Raw genomic sequence first — 19,180 nt, 5'->3', positions numbered from 1 at the left:
ACATCTTCAAACACAGACCCATGAAATGCAAACAGTAGCATCTTGTGTCAATACCTTCAGCCTCCTCATACACAAGATCTGCTGAAACGTGGCCTGTAGAGATTTGAAGCTTCAAAGTGAGAGCACTTCCCTCTTGGTGGGAAGTGTGGCTGCCTCACGTCTGTGTGCATTAGCACTTCAGCAGACCTTACTTAAAATTCTCCTCCTTTTGCTACTGTTTGAGTTGGAGTGCTGCAGGTTTGCCATTTCTTATACTCTCCCTGTATGTGTTAGTGGCCAGCTCAAAATACCTGGTGTACAGGTATTATTTCAAGCTGCTATATTCTGTCTATCATATAAAATAAGCTTTTAAAACGTTTTAGGTGTTTTGTAACCGAAACTTGCATGGTATAATATCTTAAACAGGACCAGCAACATCTGAGATACACTTCCTGGCAGCAAGCAGTTAAATTACTGCTTCCCCTTACAAACTGTTGTCTGGTTTACTCCTGGAATAGGAGTTTAACTTGTTAGACCAAGTTACTCCCTCTAATTCAATCTATAAATCTTCAACAATAAAAAAAGGTTAAAAATATAATGGCTTCTTTTAAGAGAGAAAGAGAGAAAAAAAAAGAAACCCTGTTCTTTCATTGCATGGATAGGTTCTCAAAAGTGCTACAGCAATCTGGTTTTAATCTTAGTTATGATCCTGAGTAGATGCCTTCTTGACTCTGGCATCATCATGGCTGCAAAATAAGAAGCAGGCTCACTGGCACTGAGCATATGCATGTCCTGGATTTGCTCTGCCTCCCGCTTGTGGAAAGCTGGCAAAAGCAGCAAATGCTGTGCCTTGACATTTTTTCCCCCCTGGTTTATTGTATTTAGATGGGACAAGCACACTGCAAAGCTGCTGGTTGTCCACTTGATGGTATCAAGTAACTGAGCATCGAGGGTATGGCTGCTTTAATGCTCTCGACTCAGGCAGACGTGACCGGAGATTTTTATAACAGGTAAAACATCTGTGTTCTGTTCTTCGCCTACACAAACAACTCCTGTGCTAGATTTAATCAGACTGTGCATAATTTAGCTTGCTGCTCGGATTCCACAGCCCAGTCCAGTCTGCTCCGGACCAACCTTGCCGTGAAGTGGATAAATAATGTCTCCATCAGGAAAATCACCATGGTTTTGCTGCAAGCAGAGGACACTGCTAATTTGCATTTTCAAAGGCTCTCTGTTATCTGTTTCTAGGTGAAAGCACATTAGGAAAAAAGCTATGGGAAATAATTTGTTCTCAAACTCTGCCATTATCAAGTAATTTCTAAGCATTTTAACAAACTTTTAGCTGACATCTTTCCCAGAACCAAGCTTTAGCAAGAAGAAAAATGTAACTTTAAACTGGAGCAAGGAGGAAGACTTGACACTGGTCTTTCTCCTCTGGCTCTTCTTCATTATGTTTCCCTTTGTCTGAGGATATGTTTGAGCAGACCCATGTACACATGAGCATGAGCCTCCTCTCTTTGCAGAGGTGACACCAGGCAGGGCTAGCATTTCTTTCAATTGTGAAAAAGAGCATGAAAACAACTTCTTGGATATTTTAGAGTTCTGCTTTCCCGGTTTGAGCTTGGATTCTAGTTTGGCAGATTTTTCTATTTGTCCCAGACAGAAAAAGTAAAGATTTCCCATCATACCTCTCCAGAATAAGAAATATCTAGCATGGCATTTGTTATTCAGTAGGAAAATGGCTTTGCACTGTGCCCACAGAAACATGGTAATCTGGCTCATTTGGCAATCTTTATGACTCGAAGTATGTTCAAATCTAATGTAACAAGGGACTTTCTGTTTTAAATTTCTGATGTAGAATATGCCTTGTCCAAAACAAACGGATGGCATGATGCTGGGACAGAAAGATGCTTGGGCAGAAAGATTGCATCATTTGGCCAAGCAAAACATCTAGCCACATCACGCTGACCTATGGGTACGTGGTTTCTGTGTCCCATGTGGGGCACTGAAGCAGCCAGAGGATGTCTGTACCTGCCCTAAAACAAGAAGAGCTGATCTCAGGAGGAACTGTCACCCTGTCCCAGATGGGCAGCACCCACTTGCCACCACGAGTGGTGCAGCGGGTGCGGGCAGGCGTCCTGCTCCCCGCGGCGCCTCACCAACCCCCTGCAGAAAATGACAATCATAACCTCAGGATTTGCAGGGCTGCTTTGCTGGATGTCACCACGGGTAGGGGTGAGTAATGGTGCTGGCTACTAACAGCAGGGGGTCATGTGAAGCGCTGGAGCTGGCGCCAATGGCTCCCAGCACCTCGTGTGCTGCCAGCCACTCTGAGGCAGCCTGGGCGCTGCTCATACCATACTCAGGGAGCCCATGCTGAGCGCCAAATAAGAGCATGTTGGTATTACTCATTTTCTGCTTTCAGTTTATTAATTACAAATACTATTTCAACTTCTTATTGCCGACAGATAGTCTGTGAGCGAGTCCTTGTTTTGAAAAGTGCAGTTGTTATTTTAAGTCCTGACCATAAGGTACGTGCTGCTTGGTGGAATTTATTTGCAAACTGTCCCTTGCAACTCTTAACTGTTTATTGTGAAGAAACTATCACCTAGGGCTATGTAATCATGGTTTCTTCTCTCTGAGTAGAGTACACAAAACTTTTTGTTTAGAAAGAAGAGACAAATGATGAAGAATAAATGACTAGCTATGAACTTCTGGTACACTTTATTCAAAGTCTAAGTAATTAGACTGAAACCCACAAGATTGTTTTGGATCCATGTCTTCATGGCAGTTGTAACTGCTTGAATACTTGGGAAACAATAGGTAATAAAACTGCACAAATACGATTCCATAAGGAAACTTGATTCAGAATATAAGCCAACACTCTTGGTCTTGTCTGAGAAGTGCCATAGTTGGACAACTTTTTTAATCTCATATCTTGTAAGTAGTCAGTGGTCACATAAGTAACGCCAAACAGGGCAAGCTACGTATTCCTTCAATATCTGGTCCTGCTTTGAGAAGTTCCTCTGGGTCAAAAGTATATCAAACACAGGAAACATCACACAAAAGTGCTTTCTAGGAGATGCACTGCAGTAATACCAAGATGAGAACCAAACTTCAGCAGGTCAGTGCAGCATTTGGAAGGTAAGAGGCAGAGAGGAAAGGACCAGAAACCACTAAGCTTCCTGTCAGGCCACATCTGCAGTTCTTTGGATGTTGATGCTCTTTTACTAGTCAACCAAACTAGGCACAATTAAAAACTGCCTAGTGTGAACAGCAAAGAAGCAACTCGATAAATAAACAAGCAGAAAGAAAACGGGCTAAAATTAAACCTTCATACAATAGGATGTGCAGTGCCGGCTGCTTCTTTGGAAGTGAGCCCTCGCGTCGCCTGCCCGCGACGGTGAGTTATACACGTTTATCCTCTGCACTCTAAAAAAAGAACGGGACAACGGAGCACTCCCGTGCTTTATGCCGCACCGTGGGCATGACAGCGCACCATAAACTGCCATAAATTTGCTCGGTGCTCCGGAGCTGCCCCGGCTCAGCCAGCCGCCCCTCGCAGCCCCCTCCCCTGTCGGCACCGCGGGCGCCCCTCCCCAGGCCTCTGCGACCCTCGCCCTCCTAATTTGTGAGTCTGATGTCCCGCACGCCGCGCACACATTATGCAGAGAGAGCCCCCCGCCGCCCCTCCGCCCAGGTGAATAAATTATGCCGGTGAGGGCGGGATGCGGGCTGCGGCTCCGCGGCTGACAGCGGGGCAGCGCGGGCTCCTGCCGCCTGCGGGCTTCCCCGCCCGGCGCGGCGCGGCTGCTGGGCGCCGGCAGGCAGGTGGAGCGGAGCAACAAGTCCTGCGGCGGCGGGGAGGGGAGCGGGAGGCGGAGGGGGGGCGCTTCCCGCCCCGCGCCTGCAAACCTCTCTGACAAGTGGCAAAGCGCTCGCAGAGCACGCTGCTCCCTCCGAAGGGCGGCTGGAAGCCGGGGGGGCTCGCCTCGCACCCAGCCCCGCTGCCGCTGGCGGCTCGCCGCCCCCGCCTCCTGCCGCCGCCCCCGCCGCGGGTGGGTCGCGGCCGCTGCCGGGCGGTGCGGAGCGGAGCGGAGCGCGCCGCCGCCTCGCCTCAAAGTGTCTGAGCCGGCTGCGGGCTTTGCTCCTACTCACCGCGGCTTCTGCCTTCTCTCAAATCGTTGCTTTGCCATTTTGTTATTTATTTTCTCCTACTTGGCTGCTGTTGTTTTTGTTGTCGTTGTTTGTAAACTAATTGCCTCCATGGGGGGCGGAGGAAAGGAAATCAGAGCTGCCGCAGCCGAAGGGTGTGCGAGCACGCTGGGGAAGAGCCGAGGAGCCGCAGGACGGGATGGCAGCGGGCAGCCCGGGCTCGGGAAGCCGGGCTGCGGCGGGGAGCGCTGCCCGCGGCGGGCCGGCCCGCTGGGCTCCGCGCTGGCCGCGCTGCTCTCGGCGCTGGCCGCGGCCTCCTGCGTCTACCTGGGGCTGCGGACCAGCGACCTCCAGGCCAGGGTCGCGGCCATCGAAGGCGCCCGAGGGAGCTTGGCCGCCGCCGCGCCGCTCCCGCCGCTGCCCGGCTTTTCCCTGGAGCAGCTGAACGCGATGATGCAGGAGAAAGTGGAGCGACTTCTCGCCCAGGTGTGCGGGACGGGGGTGGCCGCTGCCGTGCTCTGTGCGTGTGGCGGGCACGGGGGATGCTCGGGGCGGGGGGCGGCCGGGGCGAGTTTCTCGGGTGGGAGGTGGAATGGGAAGCGGGGAAAGTGAGCCCGCATCCCCGGGGGGCGACGGGGCTCCCCGGGCTGCTGGAGAGGGCAGGATGGGATGGAGGGGACCCCTGCATACCCCTGCCGCCCCTGGGGCGCTTTCCTCATCCGCGACCCGTCCCTGCGCTTCCCGACCGCCCGCGTCGGGGAGCAGAAGGACCGGGGTCACTCGGGGCGGCGGGGGAGAGACTCGAGGTGTCGGGCTGGGCTTTGTCGCTGTGGGGCGGTGAGGTCACTGAGGCACCTCAGGCCGAGTCCGGGCACAGGAGGCACCGCTGGTGGCGCAGCCTCTGGCACAGCCGAGCATTCCAGCGGGCGGGAGCGCTGCCTGCGGCGGGCGAGCTCACCGAGTGCCCTCGTGTTGCTTCTCTCGCCCCCAGAAATCCTACGAGCACTTCGCAAAAATGCGAGTAGCGAGAGAAGCGGCTCCAGAGTGCAACTGCCCACCAGGTAACAGACACAGCTGGGACATCTCCTCCCGGAGGCTGGTAACTCTGGGGTGTTCGGTATCCGTGGTTTTGAAATACACCTAAGTCAGGGGATGCCGCTTCAATCGACAGCTGTTCTTGGGTGGAAAAGGTGTAAAGCCCAGAATGATTTGTTTTCACTGTGGCCCTAGATTGGAATTAAAGCTAATAAAAACCACCCATTAGGCTGGATGTTGCCAAATAAGAACACTTACGGAGCAGTTAATGATCTACTCTAGCGGAGTAGATGAAATATAGAAATAGATAAAATATAGTCTGTCTTAAATGGGGTAGTACTGAATCAAGGCACCGTGTGCTCAACTCTGGAAGCAGAGCAAAAGTCTCTAGCAAAAATATTGATCAGTTTATAATGAATTGAAATAGGTGGAGAGTCTGTTGCAAGTTAGCCATAATATATCCATGAGCTTTTTTCAGCCTTGTTTTTCTGTAGTCTTGGTGGAAAGCAGTTTCCCTAGGAAGGAATTTCAGGTTGACTTTGGAAATGGGCCCTTCTCAGACTGCACAGTTGTTCATACATTCATGCTGCAATATTTCTGTGGTCTTTGTGCTCCTTTTTGATAGTCTGATATCTGTCAATGTCGTTTTAGCTTTAGAAACTTCTTCTATGTATATCCAAGTTCATTTAGTATCTTTGAAGTTAAGAAAACAATGCCAGTGTTTCACAGGGTTCCAGCATCCTCTGTGGTGAGACACACTGGATTCAGAGGATGCTGTGCATATCCTCTCAGTCTGTATAAAAAACAATCTCCTTTACAGGTGGAATATTGACTGTCAACTTAAGCTGATTATGCTTTGCCAGCAGGATGTGTGATTGTACTCATATATAAGGAGGGAGCTCTCCTAGTTCAGAGTTCAGTTCCTGCCAAGCTCACCAGTCTGAAAGGACTACCAAGTCTCAGTGTTAAAGCTGCTTGCAGTGACTGGTACGCTTTTTGTGATGACACAGCTGAGAACTCAGTACTTACTTGCTGGTGTAGGAGTTGCCATGGCTATCATGGAAAGGACAATATATATGACTTGGACTGTTTTAAAAGGGTGCATAGAATTACTCAACTCCCAGTTAGTTTTGGTAAGGAACATTGGTTTCCTGCTGTAGTGTGTATATATATATATATATATTTTTTTTTTTTTTTTTTTCCTTTAAGGCTAACATGAGCAAACTGATCTTATTTTTTCTGTTGCTTAACTGCAATGAATTACAAGATGCAAGTTTGTACACCGAAATCAGAGTTACTCATGTTGTTTTCAGTGATGTATTCTATGGGCCTGAAATGATGTTTGATGCTAAGCTCTTTCTCTTTTTCTTCTTTGTTTTTTAAATCCATCTTTTATGATATTTTCACTTGCTGTTTTGCTATTAAAGGTCAATATCTACTTTTTCATGGTTGGTGTTACATGCTGCTTTACTTCTTCACTACCACTAGAGCTCCACATTATACCAATTTTTATCTGACCTTTTTTTCTTAAGTATGTATTATCAAATATATAATGAATAACAGAATATTTCTCACACACATTGTAAAAATCCTTGCTACATGAAAGTCAAAGCGATTTGGGGAACATATTTGAGGGAGAAACATTTATAAGATCAGGAAAACTTACATGAATTATTACAAAGTAAAGAAAAGTAAGTTGCAGAGAGGTGGGATTAGAAATGTGATATGGAGCTTTTCACCTCTTGGTAGCTGTTTCGATTTGGAAGCAAGTTTTGTAGTGACTGAAAGATGTTGCCATGTGGTAGCCCCATTTTGCAGTTGATGCTCTCAGGCTTGTTGCCAGTGGACAGGTGTCTACCTCAAAATGGCATCCTCTTGGGAGCCTTTTCTGGGAGAGCAGGGGCTGAGTGGCACCACCACCTGAGGACAGTGCCTTCCTAACTGCAGGCATTAGGCAGAGCAGGAGGGGAAAGAGCAAATAAATGGGTGTTTTTTCATTTGGTTCCCTCTGTTAGAATTCCTTGGTACATCAGTGGTTTTTCTGTTGCCTGCTGTTTGCAAAGCCAAAGAGTACATTGCCTCTTTCCCACATGGTTCCCTTTTGCTTCTGTACTGTGCTCAACTTGTTAACTTCTTTCCTGTGTTTCTGTAGTAATAAAATACATGTCTGTTAGAAATGACTTGGGAAGGCCTTCATGGTGCAGAGGCAAATTTTGAAGTAAATGTCTCTATGCTGTGAGAAAAGGTCACTGCTGAATGGCCAGCGGGACAGTTTCCATCATCCTTCTCTTTAAAGAGGAATAAAGATTATTTAAAAGTAGGTTACATTGTTCTCTATTAAAAGAAGAGAAGGAAGTTGAATCTGCAGACAGGAGGGTGAGAATGTGGCCTCTGGTTCAGGATTAAAATTATGCAACTGGCATAGATGTGATTAGCTTGAGATTTTCATCCCCTTTTGCCTCTCTATGGTAGGAACCTGCACGTTCAAAGGGAAGTGGGTTTGAATGGCTCAGATACCTTTGGAAGCCAGATTCACAAGCTCACAGGTTGCAGAGCAGCCTACATGTAGCTGCTTTTAATTCAACAGTAGCCTTGCATTTTATCTAGAGTGAAGAGTGATCACATTTGTCTTTAAAAACTTCACTAAATGTGATTTTTCTTATTTGTACATTCTGTTTTCTAATGAAAGAAATGTGTTGTTAGGTGATGTTACAGATTCTGGTCTTAACTCTGTGCAACTAAGACCAGATACCAAAGATTTTGTAAATATTTTAAAAATTACAATAGCAGGCATTCTTTCTTTTCTTACAGCAGAGTAATAAAGTTTGAAAAGTAAATTTGTGCTGCCATTCCTCTTAAATTACCTCAGCTCTAATAAGAGTGCCTACGTAAATCTTGTGCTTTTAGCTGGTGCTGCAGTCACTGCTGGTAGCTGGCCTTTTGCACGTAGGACTATGAGGCAAATTGAGTGGCTAAAATAATTTTAAGCATAATAAATAAATTTTCATTTGCCAGGTGTACTTTTTATTTTGAGATGATATTTTTCTACTTCGAAAGATGAAGAGAAGAGGTTGGTGTGTAGGTACTTATTTCATAATTCCAAATCTTCCTCTAAGTGGCTGTGGGAGCTTAACCAGCTCTAATGAGCACCATGCTGGGTAATTCTTACTAAGTGCCAAGAATTATACAGTTGTGGAAAGTGTAACATATACAGAAAGCACAGTGATACTCCTTATTCAATAGAATTTAAAGAAAATTTTTTTGTAGATTCTTTCAGATTTTCCTTGTCGCAGAAACCTTCACATGTGAGCGTGCCTGCAGACTTCAACAAAAATGGACATATGCTTACATGTTTTAGTGATCTGATCCTCTATGTATTTTAAGGGTCAAGTTCTGACACTTACACTGGTGTCTCATTGTGAAAGTGGTCCTCAGAGCCTGCTCCTGGAGTCAGATAATGTTGACAGGAGTAGGAGTCAAATATAGTAGTACAAGAAGTTCAGGCTTTCTCAGCAGGAAGGCTGGCAGGTGATTATGTGTCCCTTTTGACCAGGGACCAGTTTTAGGAAGCAATTACTTTTTTTTCCCTTCCTCTCTTTTTAGAAAGACCTTTATAGTGAATTTATTCCTTAAAAAGACACATTTCTTTAATTTTGCACTGGCAATGTGTAAGTTACATAAGGGATGTCTTTTAACTGTATCACTATACAACACACTGTGTAAGAGTGTTCACTATAACTTGCATGTGAAATTATGGTGTCCATAGGGTTTGAGGTTAGTTTTTTTTTTTTTTTTTTCCTCCCCAGAACATTAGCTGAACTTCAGTGTTGGATACCTGTCAAAGTTGACTGCAAAACTGATTTTGTTTTTCCTCACTGCCACAAGTAATATTTCTTTGTTCTTTCTCTTATATGTTTCCCATCAGGAAATGTACTTTTTCTTCCTCTTGTGACTTCAGGTCTTCACAGAGTCTTTTCCTTTCTGCAGCTTCAAACTCTTTCCAGGCACAGACACTCTGATCATTTGTTCTTAGCCAGCTATTTTGTGGTGTTTTTGTAATCATGTCATCTTGTTCTCTGTTCCATCCTAGAGAGCTTTATGGTCTGGCATTTGAAGTACCTCCAATTTCACTATGCAATTTGCTGCCATCAGGTTTGCTTCAGGGTAGTTGCATGTATGTAAACCTGTTCATTCAGGATGAAATGTCATAAGCCAAGGGTTTTTGTTTTTTTTTCTTGAGGGAACATAGAATACCAGTTGGTCTTTTTCTTGGTTGGTTACAGTAGTTCTAGTGTGAAAACTGTTTTCGCAGCTACAGCTACAGTTCTTCAGTGAGATGATGAATCTGCTGTATGTATTTTGATAGCAGCATGGATGGCAAAAATCAGTGTATTTTCTTGGAATCCCAGTGCTATTTTTGTTGTCTTAAGCATCTAATGTTTGTTTTGACATGCAATGCAAGTACAATTTAGGTGCTCTTTCTTATTTCCACAAGGACTGTTCCCTGGAGCATTGCAATTAGAGAGACTGAAAGAATAGAGGAGAAAGCAATTTTTGGGATTAAAAGAATCACGAAATAGGTATCAGCAGGGTATTACTCTTTTAATTTTTTTTATTTTTTATTATGCTTACAGTGAAGTGGTTCTGGAAAGGCTGAAGAGGTAAAGAAAGCAAAGAGGAGCTGACTAACATGTTTACCAGTAGCGAGACCTAAGAGAAAATTCAGATAGATATAATAAGTATCTGAAGTGATTTTTTTTCCTGTTACTGAAAAATTCAGAGTGTGCTATCTGAACCTAGCTCCCAGCACTACTTATTTCTGCCATCTCTGTATCATCTATTTGCTGAATGCAGTGCTCAGCTCTAATTCTGTAATTTTTCTGACAGGTCTCTGAGTCCCCCTTTCATACCTTCAGTGGTTTGATATTTTTCATTTCAGTTTCTAGATCAAGATGTTTATTGATGTGAAGCAGCGTGCGACCTTCTGGGTAGTCTGTCTTCTTTGGATGACTGCTTAAAGATACTGTTTCCTCCCCACAAAATACCTAAATATATATTTTATTGACTAGGGGGTGACCTTTTAATTGCCTTCCCTCTGGGCAAGGAAGTAGGGTGTGCAGCATGGTGAATGAAACATAATGTGGCTCAGAAGAGAACTGATTGACAGTGGACTGCACCAGATTTCTCTCTTTTGTAATCTTATTGATCTGAGCAATCAGTGCTGTAGCAAAGGTTGATTTGACCACCAAACTGTTACTAACAAAAGGTTTTTCTGTGACTTGAGTTGAATAAATTCAAACTTGTGCAGTTATATTAAACAAGGTGTTAGAAGGAAGGATTATCTGCACTAACTGCTCTTTTAGTATATGAGGATAATACTATATAGGTTCTTTTTTATGTTCTTATACTTCCTTGTTTGTGGCACTGGTCCATCTCACACTGCTGAAGTGTCAAAGCACTTCAGGTACTGTGAGGGTTGCAGTGGGAAATGTGGCTGTTAAGCCCAGTGCTGGAGTAATGCTTGTAGTGTCTGTGACTGGGTTTTGGTGTTGGTTTTTCTTGTTGTCTTTCTTAAATTGGGAAGTTTATGCATCTGTTTTAGTGGGCTCTTGGAAATGTACTGCCAGAACAGCACTGATAAATCTGCATTACAGCACTCATCTTCTTTCTCACTCTCTTCTAAATTTACTGAATGCAGCTCACCTGCCTATTTTGTCTATACTTAGCACAGTAAAAAAACCAGCTAAATATGACTGACAGAAGCTGTTTCTATAGGTCCTTTTAGGTTACCAGAGAGAATCATATAACTAATACATTCAAGTTACCAACCCTGTGAAATCATCCATCACACTTCATTGCACACAGACCTTGAGTCATGTTGCTGACTACAGTCTCTTCAGGGATGGCTGGTCAACACAGAGCACCTTCCCCCTTCATCATTCCAGTTGATTCCCTAAGTCAGCCACAAAAAAAGGAAATCTGTCTGTTTACTTAAAACTCCAAATAAGAAGTAAGAAGGCATGGAATAACACATGCTCAGAGAAACATTTTTTCACTCAGTTCAACTAAAGCTGCAGCTTGCAGTTAGAAGATACATAAGCCCAGTGAACATGATGCTAAAGGCTCATTGTTTGGAAACTTGTGGACTCTCATGTTTTTATTGGTTAGACTTACAGTAGAAAAGGGCTTGTTTAAATTCGTCTGCTTGAGGCTTTTAATGAGATTAAGTTAAGCAGAACCAGCTGCTTGTGAGAGCTTAATCAAAATAAATGTCAGGACAAATTTTCAGAACAGAGTGTCCAACTTGAAAGTGCAAGTTTTTTAATAGACTTTTCATGTAAATACTGGGGTTTTTTGCCCCTGTAGACTCGAGCAATTTAGAAATGCTGATCAGGTTGATACTCCAGGAGATCCTCTGGTGCATTGACTGGCCTCTGAAGGAAATGTATCTAGGCCATCATTGTCAAGTGTTTCCTTCCAGGTGGGTCACAACTCAAGTGTGTAGTCATTCATGGCTCAACAAGTTGTTTGATCTGCCTTAATTTTGTGATTAAGTGCTGCAGCCTCATGTAAATAGTCTCCTTAGCTAAAAATAAGTGCTGCTCTGTAAATAGGTGAACATGTAGTGCAAGAAATTGCTAGTGCACAGGCATGCCTAAGCTAAAATAATCTACTATTGAAATACTTCCATACATTACCTAGTTTTTAGCAGGCAGACTACAATTTCCTCATTTGTGAAGCAAACCACTTGTTCCATCTGCTGTGTTTTTGAAGAAAACTTGATTGTTGTGTTCTCCTTCAAACAGCTATCAAAATATGTTAGAAGACAGTCTTGTCTGTGATGTACACTATAAAACTTACTTTGCCTGCTCCTCTCCTGTTCTTTTTTTTGCAGGGTTGAAGTTGTACTAAAATTGTTTCCTGTTTATATGTGCAGATATATGTTTATAGGAGGAGGCATTTGCATGTACTTGTGAATTTTGCATGCATGTTTGTATGTAACTGTTTCTTCTTGTGCTGGGAAAAATTTGAAACAGATAATGATGATGCCTTTCAAACTTTTTGAAGAATTATGAATTTTCTACACAGCTGTCTAAATTTTTTTTCTAGATAGAAATATGTGTTCTTATAATTACCAAAGATAGGCAAACAGCCACTTGTAAGGCAAAGAAACAATAAATGGAATGAAGAAAGAGTGTAATAACAGAGGTGATAAAATTGGGATATTACTTTTTATTGTAGAATCTCCTGAAAATTAGTGCAATTATTTCAGTGACTTCTGCTTAGGCATGCTCTACCAAGAAGCAATGCAGGTTTTAAGCAATAATATTTTATCTGCACTGTCTTTAAAATTGGTCAGGCAGTTGACAGATGTGAAGAAAGTATAGATTTTATTTCATAAGGTCACAGATGAAGGTCTATTAAAATCAGTGCCTTTAGTCCAGTTTAGGTTAGGCATTAGAATTATATTAGTTTGGTTATGCATGAGTATAATCTTGTAATTAATATGTTGGGCAAGTATATTAGAAGGCTTTTTGAATGATTTGTGTATTTTTTTTGGGTGCTTAGGAATTAAAATTTAGGGTATTGGGCATATGACTTGCAAATATATTTTCATACATGTTTACCTTTACTGATGTATTTTGGTTGGCATTACAGAGGAGAGTGGATCACAGATTAACAGATTCTTGGGGAGGCTGTGAAGATGACCACAAATGGAATAATGATGGGCTCTTAATGAGTCTCTCTAAGTGGCTTCCCCTCCCCTTCTGTGGCTCTTCTACAAGCCCAGCTGAGGAAGTATTGAGGAGAAGGGTGTCAAATGATTTTTCTCTTTGAACTTTGGTCCTCTTTTTAGTGCAGTACACAGGACTGTATACCAGTGTATATATTTAGCAGGGTGATGGTTTTGGTAGCTTGTCACACTCTGCCCTATCTTGGACACACAGCGAGCTGCCTGCCAAGCCATGGTGTCCCAGTGTGCAACACAGCTCACCTTAGCAAGGAAAACCTGCATAAAACCAGGTGGCTGATCCACTGCATTCTGCTGATTGCAATGACAGGTTTGTGCCAGGTGCAGGTACCTGGGATACACTTCCTCTGATCAGCAAAGATTTGTGAGAGTGAAGTGTTCTTCTCGTCTCCTTTCCTTTGTTTTTTTGTTTGTTTTGTTCTTAAAAAAGAAGTTCATTAACTTGGCACTTTTTACCCTTTTAAATAGTTTAGTACCCTTAGGAATAAGGGGCTCTAAAACAAAAGCTATAAATATAATGGAAGAGAGACTATAGAAATTAAAACTTAAAACTGTAGTTTTAAGACCTTTGCTGTTCTACCATTTGCAGGGTATGCTGTCTTAAGACCACCCCCACATTTATTTTCCTCCCATTTGAGTATTTTTAGCGTTCCTTCTCTGAATATAAAAGCACAGTAAAAACATCATATCACAAGTATATGTTAAAGATTTAGGTTATGAATTAGGTTTTCTTTGATAAGCATAGTCTCTCTTAGCACATTGTGCTTAAGATTATACTGAAGAACTGTTATTTAAAAGCTCTTTATAGAATTGGGTGTGGGGAGGAGTGGGGCTTGTGTTTGAAGAACACAGGAGAAATTTTGAAAACAGGAAATTGTATTGAAAATTGGAGACCAAAATATCTTATCAGAGGTGTGCCTGCCCTTGCAGTGGTGACAGATTTGTGTATCTGAAAGCAGAACAGCATCCTGTAACTTGAAGGACACTAACTGAACTCTCTCAAAAGATATTTATGGTTAAGGTCATAGCTGGCTGCAAAGGTCTTGCTTGTGCTGGTAGGACTAGTTTTGTTGCTAGGAAATGATGTGGAGTTTCTTATGTATCAGTGCCCCTGGATGGATGATGGTGGGGTCCTCACAGAGGACTGCAGTGCTGAAAGTCCAAGTGTGTACCTCTTAAGTTGAGGAGGTATTTCCTTCAGCTGGAACCCCTAATAATCTCTTAAGAATATGAGAACCAGCTGCTTGAAGGCACTTCTTTTCCTCCCCACCCTGAGTAAGTCTCTGAGTAAGCTCCTGTTCTGATTCCCTTGATCTTAGAGGAAGCCTTGATACCTGAGCATAGGGGTATGGCCACAGGGGATTAAAAGGATAAACTCCATAGCCTGTGTATTAATATTTTCCTCTCCAATCACAGAGCTTACATCCAGATGATCCCCAGTGGCATTGCTGTGATACTGTTCAGTGTTGGCTGGAGAGTCTCTGTACTGTCAACTCTTCTGGTGCTTTTTATGAAATGCCCCTTCAATGTTTCCAGTGCCACTGCTGTTTGCTGGTTACTGCCAGTTGGAGGGAGACATGCTGAGAGCTGTCACTTCAGCTTGACATAGAGGTGATTGATGTACTGTTTATTTCATACCCTGCACTTTTCAGACAGAGTATCATTCTCAGTAAAAATAATTCCTGGCTCCTAATTTGGTCGTTGTACCAGGAAATGTGCTCTGTGCCCACAAACTCAAGTGTAGACTGAAGTGGGGCTGTTTTGAGGTGGTCCTTATGGCAGTGGTGAGCTTGAACTCATCTTTTGTTTGCTCTCTGTCCTGGTGGATGCTTGGTAATTGTTTGTGTCTGCTAATATGCAGCTCAGGAGATGGCTTTAGTTGGCTCTTAAAAATGCAGTGTTATCACAGAAATGGATCATGATGTGTGCTGTAGCTATCTATGTGTGATTATGGAGACATCTCTGTTCGTTGAGGATCTTCTTGAATATGTTTCCCAAGTGGTTCCTGGGAGTAGGCACACTGAATACTGATGAATCAGAGTGACTGAAGAATGCAGTGATGTGGCATCAGTTTCAAATGAACCAGTGCTTAGACAGCCATTGTCAATTCTTACTTAGAGTTGGTGTCTTTAATGATAGCCATGTTTGTAGAAGGCTGGAAAGATTTCTGTGTGAAGATGAAGTGTTTTTCCAATGCAGCAACCATGTAACCATGTAAGTGCACTATATTTCTTTAATGTAGGGAGACTAATCTTAAGAGAGATTAGTATTTGTCTGACAGTCGTGGATTTCACTTTAGGACAGCTTTGCATAATTACTGAGTTTGAATTCCATGCTGAGCCATGTCCTAATGTGTGGTAGAATGACTTTTTTTTTTTTTTATCACATTCAATTAAGAGGCTGAACATAAGCCATTACAGTGGCCAATTAAAAAGAAACGTGAGGCTTGGAAACTGAACCACCAACAATAACAGAGAAATAGAGCAAGACTGAAATCCTCACCTTTTTAATCTCTTAAAATTGTTCTGCTGCTACAAGATGGTATTTTGATGTATTTCAAACAATTACAGTCCACTTTAGGATAATAAGGAGAAATTAATCTATTTTTCATGTGTAGTATAACAACTGGAACACTCTGGAAAAAAGTTCTCTCATAGTGAGTTTAAAGGAATGTCCCTTAGAGGAAATATTGTGCTTAGTGAATTAGAGCAGGGAAAACTAAGCAGCTGTTCTGTATTCTGTGTATATTCCAGAACAGGACTGTTGGGGTGGGATAGAAGTCTTCTTATTTGAAAGTTCTTGCATCTCTAAAATTTATGGATGTAAATACATGAACAAAAGTGTGCAAATGACAAAGTCATAATTTTGAGTAAAGTTACTGTTTAGAGGAACAAAAGTTTGTCTCCAGTACATTCCTTGCCTCTGCTTTGTAATTTTTGTAATCTCTGCTACCTTTTGATCCATACGACAGAATGTAATCAGCTGGTGAAATAAAGTGAACATAGTTGTTGTAAAGACAAACTTGTGACTATAGAAACCTCCTGGGAACTTTTAGAGTATGTTTTTATTTTAAAACAACCCATCCCTGCAGACTCTCTTTAATTGAACAGGTAGGCAATGTCAGCTCAAATCACCTATAGACAGAAGTGCTGCTTCTGCTATCACAGTTTCTGGTATCCCAACAGTATTTTACTTATATCTGAAGGCTGGTGAAAATAGGCTTTTAACTAAAACTCTGACAATAATCAGACCTGGTATGGGCACATTTCTTCAGCCACATTAATAACCCCAAACATTTTAACTGAAATCAGTAGTTACTCTGGAATCTGAGAGCAGAGTGTGGCCTCACTGTTGGTTTTTTGGTTTGTTTTTTTTTTTTTTTTTTACCTTTGATTCTTTGGGAATGCCTATTTTTGTATGCAGCCATTGCCATCTACTTCAGCTTTGATATGTAGTTCTTTTCCATTATGCAAATACTAATTTTTATTCGTTTGCCATTCGGTTTATTGTTTAGTCTTTTCAGTCTCTGAGCAAGAACATTATGTCTGTATTTATTTCTAGGAATGCTGAACTAGTTTTGCAAGAATTCTGGCTGCCCTTGGGGACCATCTGAATAGTAAAAACTATTAAACTTGCTTATCTTCATGGAGAAATTACATATTCTTGCATTCTAATTCATAGTTCACAGACCAAGTAGTATTGTTCTGAGGATTTTTCATTGCTTAAGGTGGTTAGAAAAAACCACTAAGAATTGCACAAAAGTGTTCAGAACTTCAGTTCTGAGGGATAGGAAAGAAAGATCACTATATACAGCTGGACCTTCATTTTAGTGTCTTTACCAGCATGATTGAAGTCTGCACGTGTGTTTTATACTCAAACAGATTTTCATACTTGGATGAAGGGTGATTCCCTCTATTCAAGGCAGTCTGTTCTTTTAACTCAGTGAACTAGATCTCCCATTCTCCACTTTGCTGATGCTATGCTTGAAAAGTCATTAATTGCTTAACACAAATGTTCCCTTTTTAAAAGCTGAACAATCTAAGTGACTTCAGCAGTGCCTTGTTAAGCTCGCCTTGAGACCTTTCACTATTCTGCCAGTGTCCTCAGGACACTCAGATGGTCTGATGTCCTTCTGTGAGGTGCCAAGCTGCCCATAGTCCCTGAGGTGAGGCCACAGCAGTGCAGGGTTGAGTGGGGCAGTTCTCTCCTCCAGCTGCTGGTGATGCTGTGCCTGATGAGCCCAGGGATACTGGGCAGGGTAGTAGAATAACAACACTGCCTGAGGTAACGAAACACCCCATACTTGGAAGAAAATCCAGTTGTCAAAGATGAGATGGTTGAGGAGGAATACACCATGGTAGGAGGTGCCTGGTTTGTTTATAAGGATAATGAAGAAGAATTAAGGACTGACACAGTCCTAAGAGAAAAAATAGTGAAAAAAAATCTTCTAATGTTTTTACATTACGTACAGCTTATATACATCTTCTGATGTTTTTAAGTTCCATACAGCTTCTCTCTACAGCAGCTGGGAAAGGTTAGGGTGCATTTTGGTGTTCTAGAGGTTATCTCAGTGCTTTCTGCTCCCTCAGTCTGAGCAGTGGATGACAGCAGGGTATGTTGGAGTGTAATCTGCTGAAAGGGCTCCTCAAAACTTAGCAAATGGAATAAAAAGGGACATGTCTGTTGTGTGTCATGTCCGAAGCACGTCTAAGATGTGTACTCATCTAAGATGTCCAGATTTAGTGGCTTAAGGGACAGATCACCTGGGGACTTTGACAGTGGCACAAGGTGGGGTGTCCCTTGTTCATGGGATGTCTCCTAGATGATACATATAGTCAAGCAGTCATGGCATACCCTCAGCTTCTGGAAAGTGAGCAGGGAGAGTGCATAGCCTGGATGTTGTCCTGACAGAGGATGCTGACATGCTGTGTGGTGCTGACAGGGGATTTACAGGGAGATGAAGGCTAGTGGGAGCTGGCAGTAGGGTGTTCCATAAGCAAGGCACTGGTTGTAACTTCAATTCTGCATCACTCTCTTCTGGTCTGTCAGCAGGATTATACAGACAGAAGCATGAAAATAGTGTATGTGCTGGCTTCCTCTGTGGTGAAAGCAGTGTTCCTTGAAACCCATAGGAATTACCACACTCTCTTATCTCTATTGAAATAATTAGATTGTCAAGACCAATGGTCTGTAGGAGAAGTTAATATTAAGGTCCTAAAGACACGCAGATGGACTTGAATAATTTCAAAAGCTGTTATCACCCCTTCTTGCTTGATCATGTTGTGAGTGCTTTTTCTCATTTTCTGCTTTGTGTAGAGCAGGAAGGACAGCAACTAGGGACTGAGCTCTGATGCCTCCTATGGATTTCTCTTTTGTTAGAAGCAAAATTTATTTATACTCTCAGTTTTTTCTTTCCCAGACATGTAGCTTGTGTTTTCCTTAGTAACCTGGTGACCACGTATTGACAAAATTGAGTAATTTTCCTAAAAACACTACAAAATACAGCTAACTACTGATGTACTGACCAGCAGCAGGCAGTTCAAGTTAATTTGCATTGATTAAATATGTTTCATCTTCTGTTTTTGTCTTGTAAAATGTGGGACTTGACAGAAGAAGGGGAGTGGGTATGGTACTATAATGTTGCTATTAATCATGCTTTGAGATGAACTACAATTGTTTAACTTAGGCAGTTACCAATAATAGCAGGTGGATAGGGACTAATGCAGCCAAAATTTTTCTGACTGTTTCAGAAAACTCCTGCAGGTTCTGAAGAGCACTCTTTTGAGTGAAGACAGCTATCCCCTGAAATAGGCATCTCCAGCAGTGTGGTTTAAGGGCCATTGAAGGCAGTCAAAAAGAGAGATTGCTTGGGTACCTGAAAAAGATGGCACAGAGGGATACTCACACCTCTGTATTGCACTCTGTTCAAACACACTAATCTCTTTGTTAGTCTGTGGTCTGTCAGCTCAGTCTAAGCCTTATGAAAGTGCTGTGTAAGAGTGGCTCAAGCAGAACTTTGGTGACATGGAGCCATCAGTCTGGAGTCTGCAAGGAGTCTGTAGTGACCTGTGAGGAGAGGTTCTTGGAGCCCCTTTTAAGAATGATGGATTTCCAAAATATTTCTAGCCTTAGCTGTATTGGTCTCCCTTTCTCTCAATGTATACTACAAAACAGTCTCAATTTAGGATTTGGAAAGATTAGTCCAAATTAAAATTTAGTTACATTCCAAGTTTCTTTTTCCTTTTGTCTTGTAACTTT

General features: G+C 42.6%; 1 protein-coding gene across 1 annotated transcript in view; it reads left to right on the top strand.

The window, feature by feature from the left end:
* Positions 1–4,187: 4,187 nt before the first annotated feature.
* The window catches only part of COL25A1 (collagen type XXV alpha 1 chain), a 295,524-nt gene continuing 280,531 nt past the window's right edge, over positions 4,188–19,180 (top strand). Inside the window, exons 1-2 of the mRNA XM_056489411.1 lie at positions 4,188–4,620; positions 5,126–5,195. Of these exons, the coding sequence (XP_056345386.1) occupies positions 4,246–4,620; positions 5,126–5,195 (445 nt within the window). The 5' untranslated portion in view covers positions 4,188–4,245. The remainder of the gene's footprint in view (positions 4,621–5,125; positions 5,196–19,180) is intronic.

Source organism: Oenanthe melanoleuca, chromosome 4 (genome assembly GCF_029582105.1).
Source record: "Oenanthe melanoleuca isolate GR-GAL-2019-014 chromosome 4, OMel1.0, whole genome shotgun sequence".
NCBI lineage: Eukaryota > Metazoa > Chordata > Aves > Passeriformes > Muscicapidae > Oenanthe > Oenanthe melanoleuca.
Note: the sequence above shows the minus strand (reverse complement) of the source record. Positions and strands in the feature narration are given on the sequence as shown.